Source organism: Pinus tabuliformis, chromosome 8 (assembly GCF_031772625.1).
Source record: "Pinus tabuliformis cultivar Carrire ecotype Pingquan chromosome 8, CPIR1, whole genome shotgun sequence".
Taxonomy (NCBI): Eukaryota; Viridiplantae; Streptophyta; class Pinopsida; order Pinales; family Pinaceae; genus Pinus; species Pinus tabuliformis.
In genome coordinates, this window is record NC_142294.1 from 649,280,109 (window position 1) to 649,298,598 (window position 18,490).

The 18,490-nt window shown below is 36.5% G+C and overlaps 1 protein-coding gene across 1 annotated transcript in view; it reads right to left on the bottom strand.

Moving 5' to 3' along the window:
* Positions 1-1,270: 1,270 nt before the first annotated feature.
* LOC149237205 (cysteine-rich receptor-like protein kinase 2) overlaps positions 1,271-18,490 on the bottom strand; it is a 189,723-nt gene continuing 172,503 nt past the window's right edge. Inside the window, exons 2-7 of the mRNA XM_089366778.1 lie at positions 2,919-3,059; positions 2,679-2,818; positions 2,361-2,571; positions 2,032-2,266; positions 1,738-1,882; positions 1,271-1,639 (exon numbers count right to left, since the gene is read on the bottom strand). Of these exons, the coding sequence (XP_089222904.1) occupies positions 1,271-1,639; positions 1,738-1,882; positions 2,032-2,266; positions 2,361-2,571; positions 2,679-2,818; positions 2,919-3,059 (1,241 nt within the window). The remainder of the gene's footprint in view (positions 1,640-1,737; positions 1,883-2,031; positions 2,267-2,360; positions 2,572-2,678; positions 2,819-2,918; positions 3,060-18,490) is intronic.

Genomic DNA, 18,490 nt, shown 5'->3' on the forward strand with positions numbered 1-18,490 from the left:
CTGCAGCGAGGAATGAAGAACCAGAGGTTTGCACAGCAGTGCAAGGTCAAAGATTTGTAATAAAAAAAAAGGGGGAATGAATATGTATATGCAATTTTTTTTGTTGTTGTGTGTTGACTTCATTGTATTCAAGCACGCGCGGGTTGAAGTGAAGTTTTTTGCAGCAGCAAATGAAAACCTAGGAGAGCACAGCAGTGCGGAACCAGAGCAGGGTTGCGAAACTAGAGTGAGGATTAATTTTCAAATGAAGACATTTTGAAATATACAGTAGTGTGATTAATTTTGTAATGGCTTGTGTGCTGGAGGAGTGAGGATTAATTTTCAAATGAAGACATTTTGAAATACGCAGTAGTGTGATTAATTTTGTAATGGCTTGTGTGTTGGAGATTTTGAAATACACAGGGAACGCATAATGAAATTCTTCTTGGGTGAATGTGAAAGATTTTTTTATTTTACAGCAGTAAACCCATGTAAGAAAATTTTATTTTAGAGCAGTAAATGTAAAAACTTTTTAACTTTTTACATAGCAGTGAATGAAGATTTTACACAGCAGTGTAAAAATCATTTGTAAAAGAGGCAGAGTATTTAGTTTTTGGTAAAAGTTTTGGTGAATCCCTCTGAAAAAGAGGAAGAAATATGTATCAGGGTTTTTATTAATGAATATAAAGGTTTTATGGGTGTGAAAAATCTCTGTTCTCAGAAATTGTTTTAAGCTTCCCTGTGCAAAAGATCCTGAGGAGAGAAACAGAGTATTGCTCTGTATTCAGTTAATTTGTGTTTGAAATTACCATAAATTTCCAACATGGTATCAGAACATTGTTCTGCTCTGTTGAATTTTGTTCGGAATCATAAGAAATTCCCAACATATTACCGAAAATAAATTATAGATATTTAAGATGCATTGCGTGATTTTCACCTCTATTACAGAAAATAAATTAAAGATATTTAGATGCTTAAGATGTACACTGTCAAATTTATTAGAATTGATTTTCATCTAAAATCTTGTCGTATCGCATGAATTCGAATCGTAACGATACACAAATGTAAACAATTCCCAGATTTAAATACCATTCTACCATTACTAAGAAGATAATTCTGTCTGACAAGGTATATGATAATGCCAAGAGGCATTGCGTGATTACAATTCAAACTTGGTAACTGTACATAAATATAAAAATGAATTCCCAGATTTAAAAACGATTCAACCATTACTGAGAAGATAATAATGTCCGACATGGTAACGATAATGCCAAGAGGCATTGTGTTATTTTCACCTCGGCTCCAGAGTGCCTGATGAAGGATCGGCAGCTACAGAATGAATTTCAGAAGGTATCGTAGAAGTAGTTGCTGTACTGCTTGATGTTTTGTCCTCGTCATTAACTTTACCACGTCTAGCTTTGTCAGGTCCGCCCGCGATATCCAAATCTATGAAAGCAGGCTTTGTGGGCGAAGGAGGATGTTCGGTCTTACTTGTCAGCATCGCCACCACCTGGAACATTGAAGGCCGCAACGCAGCTGCTGCTTGCATGCACAAAAGACCAATTCTAATCACTCTAATCCATTCCTCCGAGGAATAACTTCCCTCCAATGTGGGATCCATAATTTCTAAAGCTCTATCTGTAGTATATAGTCTCCATGTCTGCTTCGTCAAATAAAAACTTTTGTTAGCAATGGATGTAACACTATAAATAATTGAGAAAATTTAGATTCGAAATATGACATCGACATAAACCATACTCCTTTGATGAGAAACTCCATGTCTTCATCCGAACTCTGATTCTTTCTTCCGCTGATAATCTCAAGTAGAAGCACCCCAAAACTGAATACATCTGCTTTCTCTGTCAGCTGTCTGCGTAAGGCGTACTCAGGGGCCATGTAACCTCTGCACAGTTTCATACCCAATCAAATCTCCATAACATAGCCACCTCAAGACAATATTATCCATATTTAGATATATGAGTTCTAATTGATTCATGTACGTCCGTAACTTATTGAAACAATTAGTTGGGATTCCTAGGAGAAAATTCTTACAAAGTTCCTGCAACCCGAGTGCTGACGTGGCTCTGATCTTCTGCAAAGAATCTGGCTAACCCAAAATCTGCTATTTTGGGTCTGTGTTTATGATCCAGTAAAATATTGCTGGCTTTAATATCTCTGTGGATGATCCGAATCTCAGATTCCTCATGAAGATATGCCAGACCACGTGCAGTTCCAACAATGATTTCATACCTCTCTTTCCAGTCAAGTAGATGATGTTTTGTTGCATCTGCAATGGATCACAAACAGTAAATTTATTACCTGCACGCTACATATAAAATCCAACGAATCCAAGAACCATCAAGGGATTAAGGAGTAAAAACCGAATAGAAACTTGTCAAGACTACTGTTCGGAAGGTATTCGTAAACTAGTATCCTTTCTGAGCCTTCAACTGAGCAACCAAGCAATTTCACTAGATTTCTGTGTTGAACACGACTGATCAGATTCGCTTCATTCAGAAATTCAGCATCTGCATGCCTTGTACCCATATAGAGCCGTTTAACTGCAACCACTCTGCCATCAGGGAGAACCCCCTGCAGATAGACAAACTTCAAAATCTGCTTTTTTTTCCTTGAATTTTAGTAGGTGTAGCTATTTGCGAATATCTAATTTATTTAATTGTGATATATTAAGCTCTCACCTTATAGACGGATCCAAAACCTCCATCTCCAAGTTTGTTCTCTAGTTTGAAATTGGAGGTAGCCTCTCTCAGAATTTCGTACTTGAAAATCAGCTCTAGATTCGTTATTCTTGGCCCTAAGATAGAATTATCTTCCCCACCTGCGAAAACAATTACAAGGTATCTATTTATCTTGCACACAACGTAATCAGAAGTATCTTATGTCCTTAAAAATGAGTAAGTTAGTTGCAAGTTCAGTACCTCCGATTCGATAAATCTCTTCCGGAGGTTTCACAAGGGAGCAAATATTCCACTTCCAAAGGCATATGACTGCAATTAATACAAACGCAGCGGCTAATACTACTCCCAAACTTATACCCAAGACGCTAGGTGTCTTTCCTTCTATGAATTTACACAAAAATCTGTTAGTAACCAATAAGCTATGTTTTAGTTAAATAGAAATAAACGAAGCCCCACAGCCACAACACCCGTGTATTCGTCGAGAAGAAAATTACCGGAGGATGCGGGAGGACTTTCCGCTGGTGGTGATGATACAACTGAAGCATTATAAAATTCATAAACCTCGTAACGCAAATAGCAGTTCTGAGATCCGAATTGTGCCCCCAGAGCTCCAGGTTGGCACTTGAATATTTTTTCTACGGCATAAGTCAGGCACGACCCGCAACTTGTCCGGAACAGATCTCTCGAACACTGTGCGAGGCTGTAAATAATCTGCGATGCATTAGAAGAGCCAACGACTGAATCTACAGAGAAAAGTTTGGGGCTCTGTTGAGCTTCAGCGGTACTATTCGAGAGCAAGGCTCTCACAGCATTTGTGAACAGTTGTGGCTGACTGCTGTTCCCAGTGTTGCAAAGAACATTTTCTGGCGTTGCCTTGGTACTCTTAATTTCATTGTAAAAGTTATGATCATCGTAACGCAAGAATCAGCCGTCTAGTTGAATGAATCCAGAAGTGTTGTGGCATCCCTGAACAAGATTCATTTTAGCGTGGATGCGCACTTCTTGCAATCCGAGGAATCTAAATCTCCCCTGCACTGCACAAGCCCATAAACAGTACTATTGTTTCTTTGACTTCCAACAATAGAGGTATTGAATCTGGTGGCATAAACATTTTTCACCAGTGAATCCAAAACCTTGTTTAGATTAAGCTGAAAAACGCTACCATTTCGATATCTATAATTGCTGCTCTCTCCACAATTGCTCCAAACAATAGAAATCTCCGGATCAGCTGCTGCGAAGCGTATACATGTACATAGAGAGAGGATAATGAAAACGCTTCCCATTAAATCATATTTCCCTGCCATTGCCATACCCACGTTCTTCATTTCCCGCCTCGGTTTCAGTAGACGTAATGGCATAGAAGGAGGTGGTTCCATAATCAAACGCCCTTGTAAAAATCAAAGTGTACATTCATTTTCCTAAAGCCTCGTCGACTCTGGACACGGGTGTCCGAAAGGGGTTTTTCGACCTGCAAAATACGCCAAAGAATCAAATGCCCTTCTAAAATTCGAAGTGTATATTCATTCCCCTAAAGCCTTGTCGACTATGGACACTCGCGTCTAGAAGGGGTTTTTCGACCTGCAGAATATGCCAAAGAGTACGATATTGAAAATTAGAGTGATTGATATAAATATATGTCATTACGCCAAGAGTAGGAAATTGAAATTTAAAGTGATTGATATAAATATAGGGGAGGGACGCCATTACCTGTGCGCCCTCCCCTCCACCTGGCCTACAAGCACGTGGACGACACGCGGCGTTGTACGACACGCGTCCAGCTTGGACTGCCACCTGTTGTGCAGCGTGTCAAGCATTAAAACTTCAACTGCTGACCTCCCGCCCGCTCGTTTCCGCCTTTACGCCGCGATGTGTTGTTTGCCAAAGGGTTTTCTGTTCGGGTCCGGTGTTTGTTCGAAGCCCTCCGCCGACGATGGCGCGGGAGGGCTCCATTACCTGCGCATGATGTCTGCCATGGTTGATCTCATCTCCACCATTGCTTGCTTGCACGAATCCATGGTTGGAACAGGGTTTCTGTTGTTCTTGTGGTTTTCCGCCTGCAATTGTTGTTCAGTCTGGACCGCTGGTGGTTTAGGGTTTCCTTGGTGGTTGTTTAATTCGCGCTATTTGCTCTTTGGGGAGGAGCCAGTACCAATTTCAGCCAGTTTGAGGTCGAAGGTGGCATTTACAGGTAATTGCAGGTTTTGGTGGTTTTTGTGTGGTTTTTTTGGTTTTTTTTTTCTCCATTTGCTCATTTGCTAATTTTTCCCACTTGTTGCAGGTGTGGCAGGTCCGACGAGCGCTGGAGAAGGTCTGCCGAATGTGTGGCGAGCTCTAGACTTATGGCTTCTATCGGGTAGGATTTTAATCCTACCAGCCATTTTCTGAAGTGTTTTTCAACACCTCACCATGTGTTTCTCAACACCTCACTTGGTTTATTGGAATTTTTGTTAAATTTGGAGACAAGTTTTGGGTTTTGTCAATTAAGCCATGGGATGTTGTTGGGTTTTGTCAATTAAGCGAGGTTTTTTGTCAAAATCACTTGGATTTTTTCCTTCACTTTACTTCTTTTCTGGCAAACATAAACTTGCATTGTTGCTGCCTTTTGTCAATAATCCATGCAAGTATCTTAGTGGTTTGCATGATGATATAGTACATGACTTGGTAGTAGATTTTGAACTTCAATCAATACCGACTTGTTCCACCTTGTTCGATGAACAAAAGAGGGCTTCATAATTAGCTGTGAAAAACTTGGCCTAAGGATGCTAGTGTGGTAGTTTAATGCTTTCTTGCTTTGCTCATTTAGAAAATGTAATCAATGGAAATAAACTCTTGTAATGAAAGTTCTTGTTTTGGTCTTGCGTGTCTAGTGGATTTTGCAGGATCTTATTAGTGAGATACCTCACCTAGTTCGACCCTATTTTGGATGCATAGATCTTACCCACGTGAACTGCCTGTTTTGAATACTCACCCTTTTGGTAGATCCATAGCACCCTTGTAGACAATTGTGCTATGTTGCTAACTGATAGGTTACAAATACAACCTATATTGTAGAAATGGTTTTTGACTTTCTTGCCATATTATAGGCTGCCTTTCAATATTGGAGCGTGAACAGAGAATGTTTTAATGACATCCTATTCCTCCTTGGATTTCCTTTGCATTTATGCGAATTTTCTTGCGTAACCAAATTCCTCCATGATAGGTTTGCAATAGTAACAACCTTACACTCTTTATCATCATCAAAGAGTTTCCAAAACATGGGATAGGCAAGAGGATGGCAATATTGGATTTGAATAAGCGATTGAATGACATGAAAATCTTGGTCTTCACATCCTTCAATTTAAGTGCTTCGGATCTTGAGTTTAGATGTGCCCAAAGAGATTATTTTATGTTCAAACTCATGTAATTTGACAAATCTGGCCCTATTGACTTATCTTTTATTGTTTCAACTGCCTTTCAAGCTTCTGTACTATTCCATATAATTTATTAGTGCTTGCAGTAGCTTGGGTTAGGTCCCTAAAGACTATCTCCCGTGTCTACCTATGCCATTAAATTTTGTCTATGACGTGCATTTTGTTCGCTTCCTTGGAACAATTCTTAGCTCAATTATTTTAGAACTATATATGACTACATATTTGATTATATTAAAATCAGATTTGTTGGATTTATTTACTTATTTATGGTTGAGAATTTATTTGCAGCTCTGTGTCTTATTATCTCAGTGTTTCAGGTTTTATTCAGCAAATTTAAATAATAAGTACTTCAAAAATGAAGAAAATGACTTCAAAGAGTCCACTAGTTCCAATTGTAACTCTTTATGATCTTTGTGGAGTACATATGTTGTGTAGGCTTTAAGTTTAGTTCAGTTTTGAGGGTGCATGCATGGTCCATTTTTCAAATAGCATACATCCTTAGGCTGTCCAAGGTGCTTTTATCAGAGTTGTCTATTTCTGGATGAGAGCTTAGTTCTATAGGAGGCACCAACAGATTTGCCTGATGTGTAGTTATCCATGGAGCTAGGGTGTACTAGGTGTTCTGAGTAGGGTTAGGGTTTGACATAGTGAAACCAAGTTCTTATTGCACGTGTTTAGAGACATTATTTTACCTTATTCTGTTATCTGAGAAAGGAAATGTAGGGTGCGCCACTGTGTTGGTTAGTGAGTTTTGGTTTTGAGCTATTGTTGTGTATTAACTTCTTTCTGTATTCAATAGAAGATGGATGTGTTTGAGAGTTAAGATATTTTACAGAAGTATGTGCTTGTAGGTAAGCTTACTTAGATCTAGGTTATTCTTTCAAAGTTGAAAAACTGCTTACAGTGGCCTGCTTTCTATGATCCTTGTTGACTGCAATGAATAATTAGATCTGAAGCATATTGCTACTGTGACTTAACAAATACCATAAGACAATAATAATAAGCCCAAGACCATTGCACATTGACCATAAGAGGCTAATAAAGTCATATTTTTTTTCTGTTGGTGACTTTCCAAGTGTTTTTCTAAGGTCTAGTATATGTTTTCTGATATCTGAAATATGCTTTTCGAGATCTGGTGTACTTGTTTTAGTAAGAAGAAATCAATTTTCTAAGGTTTAATATCCATAAGAAATCACTTATCAGTCTTGGGAGCATCATTTTGAAGCTAATGGTGAAGTATTAAGTGATTTATTTTGTGAAATATTGTTCATCTTTGCAGTGGAAAAAGAAGCCCCAAGACATAATATGAATTGACATGACAATTTCAAAAGGGGAATAAGTATCTAAGTTATCATTGTAGCATCTCTTGTGGACTGATATCATCTCCCTTAAATATTTCAAAGGTTGGTGTATTTTTTGAGCCATTGGTTTCAGGTCTAACTATTATGTTTGCATCCATTGGGTGGCAGACTTCATTGGTTTCTCTTTTTTTCTTTCTTATTTGAGCGTTGCATGTTTGCATCTCATCTCATTGCAAAACATTACATTGACATTCTGATTTGTATTTTTCATATAACACAATATGTTCTAACTACTCTTCAGGAATATTAACTCTTCCATAATATATCGTTCCTATACTTATCATCGTTCCAAAATTGTTGCATTATTAAAGTAGAGAAGGAATCTTATAGAAGTCAGATCTAAAATTGACATAAAGGTGGCTTTTGTACATGGATTTTAGTTTCTAAATTAGCTACTTTCAGTTGAGGGTTGCTAACATGTACTTTTCCTTCCACACCATCGTCTTAGAGATAGGCTTGTGGATGTGAATGAACTTAGTAAGCATGTCGATTAATGATTTTGATATTGTGTGGATGTGGATGATTGCTTTAGCTTTCCTCATCATTTGAAAAAATTGATAGATCCCAAGCAGTTCAGTAGGTATTTGTCCTCTTTAATATGTCTTTTGTCGGGGCAGAGGTCAAATTATAGTAAGGGACCTAGCAGGATATGAGACATGGAACCTAACTCAATGGTTTCTTCTTGTTGATGATTACTTCCTCATCATCTAAAAGAACTACTAGATCTGAAGCATTTCAGGCATCGTCCTACTCTCAGGCATCGTCACCCCTAGCTTCCTTTTCAGTTTCCCTTCATGTTGTTGCAATGGACCATGCCACTATACAGGTGTATGAAGGATTGCATCGACATATCCTCCCTCTCATTCTCTTAGCTCTAGATGTTGTGGGTAAGCTTACTTAGATCTAGGTTATTCTTTCAAAGTTGAAAAACTGCTTACAGTGGCCTGCTTTCTATGATCCTTGTTGAATGCAAAGAATAATTAGATCTGAAGCATATTGCTACTGTGACTTAATAAATACCATAAGACAATAACAATAAGCCCAAGACCATTGCACATTGACCATAAGAGGCTAATAAAGTCATATGTTTTTCTGTTGGTGACTTTCCAAGTGTTTTTCTAAGGTCTGGTATATGTTTTCTGTTATCTGAAATATGCTTTTCGAGATCTGGTGTATTTGTTTTAGTAAGAAGAAATCAATTTGCTAAGGTTTAATATCCATAAGAAATCACTTATCAGTCTTGGGAGCATCATTTTGAAGCTAATGGTGAAGTATTAAGTGATTTATTTTGTGAAATATTGTTCATCTTTGCAGTGGAAAAAGATGCCCCAAGACATAATATGAATTGACATAACAATTTCAAAAGGGGAATAAGTATCTAAGTTATCATTGTAGCATCTTTTGTGCACTGATATCATTTGTGCTTAGCTCGCAAATAAAACTGCTTTACAACCAACCAAGCTGTTGTTGGCTTTTCAATGTAGTGAATGCATAGAGCCATAATGTTGTAGCGTTTCAAAGCAATAAAACAACCTAAGTTGTAAGCTATAATGTCTCTGTGACAAGAAAAAGACACAATCCATCTAAAATCCACATCATAATGTGGTTACAACCAAAAACATATGACACCCCTATTCTTTATGACCTTGAGAATCTTGAGTGCCAAAACTCCCCGAGTTACCTTCTTGAGCCAGGTAGGTTGGCCTACCTATCAAGGGTTGATTAGGAAATGGTTGATTGCTACCATATGATTGACTCCAATTTGCAGCTTCCAAACATGGAGGTATTGAGTACCCATACCTCACATTTGCACTACTGACCCCTGCATTAAGTGGAGGTGTGTAATGAGCATACATAGAATTGGCACCAACTTTGGTAGGAATAAGGCAAGTGGGTAAACCCTCAGTTTCATAGTGAGGCACTTTAATGTTTATGAGATCTTGGAATAATGGTGTATTATCTGCAATGGAGTCCAATGAGTTTGAAATAATCCTGGTTTCATTAGCTATTCTTGTATCATTGTCAACCATATTGATCATCCCTTGTTCCTTTTCAAGCATTTGTTGTGCCTTTCGTTTTTCCTTTTCCTGTCTTGCCATTTGCTTTTGTTGGTCCTTAACTTGCCTTGCTTTATCTCTTTCAATCCTTTCATCTACTCGACGTTGTGCTACAACAATCCTTGCTGCCTTCTTCTCCTTGACTAGATCCTTCTTTTTCTGTTTTAATTCTTGCATTTAAATTATTTTTTTTTCAGACTCAACTAATAGGTTTATATAGTCCTCTGAGGTGAGTAACTGTGAGCTTCGGCCCAGACGAAGACTACCAAGTGCACCTTGCTTTTTTTTCATTGATACTCTCTGTATTGGTAGCTTTAGGAACCGTCCAAGTGTCTTCTCCACCCCTCCCACCTGCATGTCGTTGCTTGGTACTTCCCTTTCAGTATCTGTTGGAACTGATTGAACTATATCATTATCTTCATTTGATGCCTCATTATGTCCTTCATCTTCTTCCATTGATCTATTGTCCACAAAAAAATGAACAATTTCACTGTTCAATTCTGCTGGTTGTGAGGGCATGTTCATGCTTTCTTCATTGGTTGCTGAGACACTATGTGCATTCATATTGATCATTGCTTCTGCTAGCCATGAAGGTGGGGTTACTTGGCTTGGCAATGTCAATTGGTCATTGTCAACTGCATGTTCAACAATATCATTAACAATATCAGCAACAGGAATTTCATGTTCTTGAGTTGGTGGAACGATCTCCATGTTACTGCGAATTTGTTCATTGTTATATTGTGTTTCACATACAGTTTCATCATCTTCAGCATATAAGTGTCCTTGAGATAGGGAAATCATATTACTAGCTGCAACAACATCATCTTGGTCATCTACTTCTTGCACTTCAACACCTGTTTGGGCATTCCCTTCTTCTTGACCATCCACATGAAATGCTTGGCTATAACCAGTATCATGCATAAGAGCATCATAGTTCAGTGGCCAAATTCCTGTCCTCCTAAAGCTAGCCTTGATATTTGATGGTGTCAAAGCCCTTTCAAAAGCTTTACTTGCAAGCTCTGCTAGCTCAAACCTTTTCACCTCAACCCCTGGATTCTCTACCATCCATGCAGCGTGCTCTGACCTGAAATAGTTCTTGAAAGGGCCAAACACACTAACATCAAGGGGTTGCAGTCTGTGAGTGGTGTGAGCTGGCAATGTCAATAGGTTGATGCCTAAATTGTTTTCTTCCTCAATTGTTTGTACAACCATGTGGCTCCCATGGCCATCTAATATCAAAAGGTGTCTGTTATTAGGCGAGACACCACCTGGTACCGATGCAGCAAAGTGAAAAAGCCAACTTAGAAATAGTTCTTTAGTCATCCATGCATGGGGATGTGCAGCCATGCATGCACCTGGTTCACAATTCTGTATATAGTTTTTCAGTTGATTTTTACCTTTGAATAGATAAAATCCTGGGATTGAAGTACCAATTGCATTGACACAACATAAAATAGTTATCCACTCCATACTCTTGGGAAAAATCTTTGGCACATTTCGGATCCCTCTCTTGGCAATTACCCGCATGCCACAATTCCTCCCTGCCTATAAACCTATTTCATCACAGTTCCATATATGGTCTGCTCCATAAGAATGTTTATCGTAAGCACTAGAAAGTGTATCATAGAACTTTTGCACAACTGTAGGGTGCAAATTTAATGCTCTGTCTCCGTCAAGGCCCTCGGCAGTATGCAATACAAGTTCTGGATGCCTTTTTTTAAATCCAAACCACCATGATTTACCAGGAAACCCATCTTTGAATTGGTTTGGCCTCCCGTGACAGATTTGAGCAACTGTTGATTTGAGTTGTATCAACTCTAGCCCATGTCCCAGTTGGGCCATCTCTTTACACCACTCAACCACCTCGGCCTCCTCCTCCTTAGTCATAATTATAAGAGGCCCTCTACGTTTTGTATGAGTCAATCCATTTATCCAATAATGTATTGATGAGGGAGGAATACCATGTTTGTTTACAGATGCCCGCATTGAGTATCCATGAAACTCTATGTCGTCAACTGCAACTAAAATTTGTTCTTTTGTCCATCCTCTTATAGCACCGATCTTTTTAGTTGAGCTTGCCCCTTGGACTATTGTTGATGGTGGTTCTATGGCTGATGGTGTGTTAACATTAGTTGCTGTCACATGGTCATCCTCAACAATGTTCCCTGGTGCATTGTTGGCATTGACATCAGCTGGCCTGTCATCATCAGACGATGTGCATCGCAGCTGCGCACCCCTTGTCACTCTCCTGCCACTTCTCCTTGTACGAGCAGAGTAACTTCCTTTTGCCATAGATGCAACAACCTGTAAAATTATTGCATGCATTTAGACATTAGAATATTTGTAAATTATGCTTTATTACTTCTGCAAAAATACTTTTCCTTTATTACAGGAAATTATCAACATGTATGTTATAGGAAATCGAATTGCATTACTTATGTTACAGGAAATCGAATTGCATTACTTTTGTTACAGGAAATAGAATTGCATTACTTTGTAGTCTCTCATTGCAAATTACTTCGTAGTCTCTCAATTGCCTGCCTGTTCATCAGTTTAGCAACTTTAATATGGATTCAAGTAGGATTCTATGATAATTGTTTCAAATATCATTTTCCATTTTTTTTTCTGTTTGGCATTGCCAAAAATGTCTCAGTACTGCAATTTCTCCATTGCAGTCCATGGCCACCATTCCAGGTATTCATCTGTTTTCATAATGAGAGTAAATGTTTAACTTTCATAGGGTAGTGTCAAAATTTTGTAAATGTCATTCCAAGTAAATCCAGAATGATATTGGAACCCTTGGGGATGGCTTGATACTCTATCTATCCCATTAAGGGTTCAACGGTGAAGTGGGATTTTGTTTTTGTAATGGAGATGAAATTGTTTTGTGTTTCTGATGTTGTTTCTTGTTGATGTGGCTTAGATTCATTTGAAATGTTGTTTTTTGCATGTATTAATAGCCTTACAATGGATCGGGGGTTTTGATACATAGCCTAAGTGTTTTTGCTTTAAACCCTTGTAAATATATCTTTTCCAGATTCCTGGCAGAGTCCATAATTCTGTGTCGTAACTCTTCATGGTTTTCATGGAATCTGTATGTTGTGTAGGCTGACAATGGCACCAACTGACCGACAATGTAACACTTGCTTATAAATTCTTATAACCCAAACCCAAAGTGATCCAGGAAATTTTGCAATTAAGCTATTTTTCCATGTATTCATCTATTTTCAGAATGAGAGTAAATGTTTAACATTCATAGGGCAGTGTCAAAATTTTGCAAATGTCATTCCAAGTAAATCCATAGTTCATCAATTTAGCAACTTTTATATGGATTAAAGTAGGATTCTATGATAGTTGGCATTGCCAAAAATGTCTTAGAACTGCAACTTCTTGTGGATTTTCAAAATTTTGCTTCGTTTTCCTGAAATAAGCAGTCAAAATTCACCTCCTAGGGCCACCTACAAAAATTAGTTTTCACATTGATGGGTTTACATTTTAATATTTTCTCTAGGTTTTGGATATCACTCACAACCTCAAATGTCTAATATTCCTTATCTCACCAAGATGGGAGAATATTCCCACAAAAAATGAAGGATGTGAGAATGGAATACCATATCAAGGTGTCCATGAAATACATGAATAACTAGGACCCATGATCACACCACAGAATTTTTGTTACTTTGATTAAGTAAAACATGCCACTTGCATGGAACATTTTTAATCTTCAATTTTGTGTTCATTGGAGAGACCATAGGTTTGATTTGGAAATAGTAGTTGAAGAGGAAATTTGCAAGCAACAATCTCAAGGAAGAATAAAAAGAAGCAATGCCAAAATCTCAGAAGTGATGAAAACCAGGATAACTGTCAAGTAGTTTATCAATGTTTTGTTTTCCTCCTTTGACCATCTCAAATCATGATTCCTTTGAGCCCATATCTCACTATAAAACACAACAAAGATAATGGTCCATGCCAATACCACAATGATTTTTGATACCATACTCATTCAAATTAGTGAAGTCACTTTTGACGCTAAACTGTATTGGGATAATTTCTGATTACTGTAATTGAACTTTGACTCGGAAGCAATCGTTAGAGTCATCTTGGTTTCCATATGCGTTGCTGTTTGATTGTTCTGATCTTGATCTCAATGTGGCCAATTTAAATTAAAATGCTTTCAGCCGCCAAAATAATTCATGATGAGATCCAAGGGTGACTCCTCGATCAGAGAGAATTTGAACGTTAAAGCCAAACAGAGTTTCTCTGTGCAGTATCCAGCATCAAGATTGATGTGTCTCTAGTTTATGATAAATTATAATCAAGATTGTTTGCTCTTGTTCTCATCATTGTTGCCGCGTGGTTATTAAATAAAATTTTGAAGTTATTTTTGTTACAGTAGCATGGAACTCTTTTGAACCACATCCCTATTATCTTCAAGAAAACCAAGAAAAACCTCCCTCGGAATATTTAGTTACTCTGAATATTTAGTATGGCCAGACAGATCATGTAAGAACTCTGATAAATGAAAACAATGAAAACAGAACTGTAAGAACAATGACTTTCAATGGCTGTTTGTGAAACCATCCAGGTATCCTTCTAGCAGTTATGGCCAGACAGATCATGTAAGAAATCTGATAAATGAAAACAATGAAAACAGAACTGTAAGAAGAATGAGTTGTAATTCATATAACTAACCTGGATATATTGGCAACTGTTTTGTGATGTTGTCTTCAAGTTTGCTGAATGGTTTGAAAGCATAAGATGCAACTTCAACAGTGGGTGGACTTCTTTTATAGTTTTGGGCACTTGAATTTAATTGGTGGACATGGATGCACATGGATTGCAATGGCTTCATTTTGAATGTGTGGTCTGGATTTAATTTGATGTGATCTAATGGTTGGGAATTGGTTATTTGTTGATCCATGTGCTTTGATCTGTTTTAATGAGAAATAGAGTGAGTTGGGTGTCATTTATTGCAGTTATTGGGTCTAGGTGTCATTTATTGCACAAAGTGGGTTTAAATGTTATTGGGTTGGGTGTCATTTATTGAACATAGAGTGTTTAGTTGTTGAACAACATAGCAGTTATGGCTGACATACATTCACTTTTGTTATGTGCAGGTAGGCATATTCCTTTGGGATGCAAAGCTGCAGTTCTGATGAGTGGGGGTTGAAGTGACTGCTGCTTTGTACTTCTGGAATAGGCCATTTTGGAAGCCTTTATTGTTTTAGCTGTTTTCTAGTTGGGTCAATATGGTTTGCAGTTTTAACTAGTAAAATACTATTTATGGATAGTTGTGGGCCCAGTCAATGTATGGGGAAATTTTGCACATAAATTAATACCTATTTATACTTAATGTTATCTATTTTTGTTTAAATATTGGTTTCAAAAGTCTCAATTTATGGTATTTTGGTGGGACCAGTACTATATCAATTACTGGTCCCTGCACAACATTAGGAATCTCTCCCTTATGTCATTATTTTATATGAAATTTTAACTCAAAATATATCAACCATAAATCCATTTTTATGGGCCTTATAAATGGTACAAATGATAATAAATTCACAACTAACTTGCTTGGAATAAGACATAAACACGGAAAAATTCATAAATTCACAACTAGCTTGCTTGGAAGAAGACATAAACACGAGTAAACATCTTTCCTGCTGCGTACGCTTCTATCTCCATTAAACCGAGAGCGATCACAGTGACTCGCTGGCGACTCTTGACAGGGTGGTCCCCTTCGTGCACGTGAAAATCAAGTTTTCGACATTGTAAATTTCTATTTTATTGATTTAATAGTTGCAGGAACTGTATTCCCCTTTCATTGTTTTATTAGTTGTGCTATATATGCATAGGACAATTTTTCTGAGTTACTTTAATGTTAAATTAATAAAAGTATAAATGAATATGGAGTTGTCTATAGTGTGATTTTTTGGAGTTTCTGATGTCGGAATCCGTGGAAAAAATTGAAGTGAAATCTTGATTTGTGTTATTTAAATTAGTTTTTTTGACTATATATTTGGATTCAACACCATGAAAAACCCCTAGGAGGCTTCTATTGTGCAGGGTTTACCCATCAATCTTGTAATTTCAATGAATTTCTACCAGATTTTAAAGAAATTATAGCGGAAAAATCCAAAAAAAACTTCCAAATAGTAACACTAAACACAACTCCAATTAATATAGATTTATTTTAATTATAGATTTATTTTATTTTAATTATAGATTTATTAAGTTTTTGAGAAAATCAATTTTTTAATATATAATTTTTTTTATTAAATGTAAACTAAAACAAAAAATTATACATTAAAAATTTAATTTTTTATTATGTTTGATATATTGGTGGTGAAAATAAAAATAAATCTAAAATAATTATATATATAATTAATGAATGTATAATTTTTTATTATTTTAATTGTATTTTTAAATATATTATTATTATTATTTTGTATTAAAAACTAAATGGATAATGCATTTTTCTAAATGATTTTACATTTAATTATTTTTCCATTCCAATATTGACTTTTTTTTTGGAGTTACTTTAATTTATGTTAAATTAATATAAGCATAAATTAATATAGACTCATTCTATTAGTTTTTTTTTTCAAATCATAGATTTATCAAATTTTTGATATATAATTTTTTTGATTAAATGTAAAATTAAAAAAATTATTATATATTAAGAATTTAATTTTTTATTATGTTTGATAAATTTGTGGTGAAAATAAAAATAATTTTAGAATGGCTATGGAGACTAGGTTGCAGGTTATAGAAAAACAAAACCAAGATACGAATCAAACATCCAAGCAAAGAGATGTTGATACTTTAGAGAGTCTTAAAATGAATGACAAGATTAAAGAACCAGAAGAAAAAGTTAATAGCCGCCTCAGCCTAATAGTGTGGCAGGTAAATTAGATATCAAACCAATTAAAGATGAAATGAAAAGATTGATAGACGTGACAAAAGGGCCTTGAACCTTATAACCTTCGGTTTGAAAGAGGAAGTAGATGAGGATACTTTAGCCATAGCACAAGCATAATTACATAATAGATTACAAATTGAAACAACATGTCTCACAGAAGAAACAAGGTTGAAGAAACTAACTGAGAATAAAGGAAGGTTGATCCGAATAAAGGTGAGCTCTACTGACCACAAGTATGACATACTTAGTAAAACCTCAAGTCTAAAAAGAACAGGAATATTTATAAATGAAGATTTCATTCGAGAAGATCAAGCAGAATGATGGAAGGAGGTTCAAAAGGTAAAAGAAGCTAGGAAGGAAGGAAAATGGGCAATAATAAAAAAATAGAAAAGCCATTATTCGAGATAGAAACCAAAAAAATAGTAATAAATAGCAATTCAACATGCTCCGAATTCTTTCTTGGAACTGTCGGGGCTTTCCATGGAACAAAGACCCCAAGCTATGTTGAATCTCCAATGATGTTGATATTATATTGCTTATTGAAACTTGGGAGCATGAAGAATCTAAGATCTCTAACATACATGACTTTGCACTATGGTCTACCTGGAACAAGCAATCCTCCCGTAGAGGCATTGGGGGTATAGCTTGTTACATTAAGAAGAACATCTCTCCCCATGCTAGGATTTATGAAAATGACCCTTACAACCAATATAGTTGGATGGATATTACTCACATTAATGATAAAAAGACCTACATAGCAATCCGTTACTTTTCCCCCATCAATTCTAACTTCTATAAGAAAAAGAATCTAGATAAAAATAGTCCTTACAATGGTTTAGAGAATGATATTTCTAGCCTAAGGAATGAAGGTAATATCCTTTTAATGGGTGACTTTAATGCTGGAACTTCAAGTAACCAAGCTATTCTTCTAAGCAATCACTCCAACCCTAATCCTCTTTGGTTAGACGAAGACCATACTCTCACTAGCTAGTATAAAAGGAGCTCTAAAGACCTCAGGGAGAATTTGTTTTGGTCGGAGCTAGTCAAGCTCTATAGTGCTCAGGATCTCATAATTTGCAACAGCCTAAAGTAGTGGCCCAATTCTAGCCAGATGACCTGCATCCATGGGCTTGGTAGTAGCATGGTAGACTATGTTATTTCCGATCTCCCTTTATACAACGAAATAATAAATTTTGACATCTTAAATGACCACGAGCCTGACTCTGATCATAGGCCTTTACTTATAACTCTCAATTTTGTCATGCATAGAGATCCCATAGAAGATAATCCTTATATCCAAAAGAACTTAATCTTTGATAGAAATAAAAATGATCTCTTTCTAAATGAATTAAAAACTAATTTGCTTCCTTTATCTAGTATAGACAACATAGAAGACCTCTATCATAATTTTACTACAACCCTCTCATATTCTATTAACAAGTTCTCAATTGAAGTTTAAAGTAATAAAAGAAATAGCAAAACCAACCCATGGTATGACAAAGATTGTAAAAGTGCGAGGAGAGAAATTAAGGAAGCTGTTGATGAATCTCTTAAAATTGGCAACATAAAAATATACAAAGCCCTAACTCATAGGAAAAAAAGGCAGTATATTCGTAAAAGACAAGATAATATCTTACACCTCTCTAAGGTAGCTCCTAAGAAATTCTAGAGGAAGATTATATCTAGGAAAACTAATGATAATAATAAAATTGCTTTACATGACTAAAATTCCTATCTTAAAAAGCTTTATGAATATCCAAATGTCATGGATAACTTTGAAACCCTGCTCATAACGAAAGAAGTTTTCTCATTAGAAGACATTGATTTTGGGGTTAAACGCCTGGAAAATGGGAAAGCTAAGGACATTCAAGGTTACCAGGTGGAAATCTTAAAAATTGGAGGTCTTTTCGTCATCCCCCACATCCACAAGTTTTTCAATCAAGTGGTCAAGCAAGGGTTCCCTAAACCATGGACTTAGAGCCTCATTATCCCTATTTTTAAAAGTGGGGATACAAATAACCCCTCTAATTATCGGACGATTATGATCAGCCCTCTCTTAGCC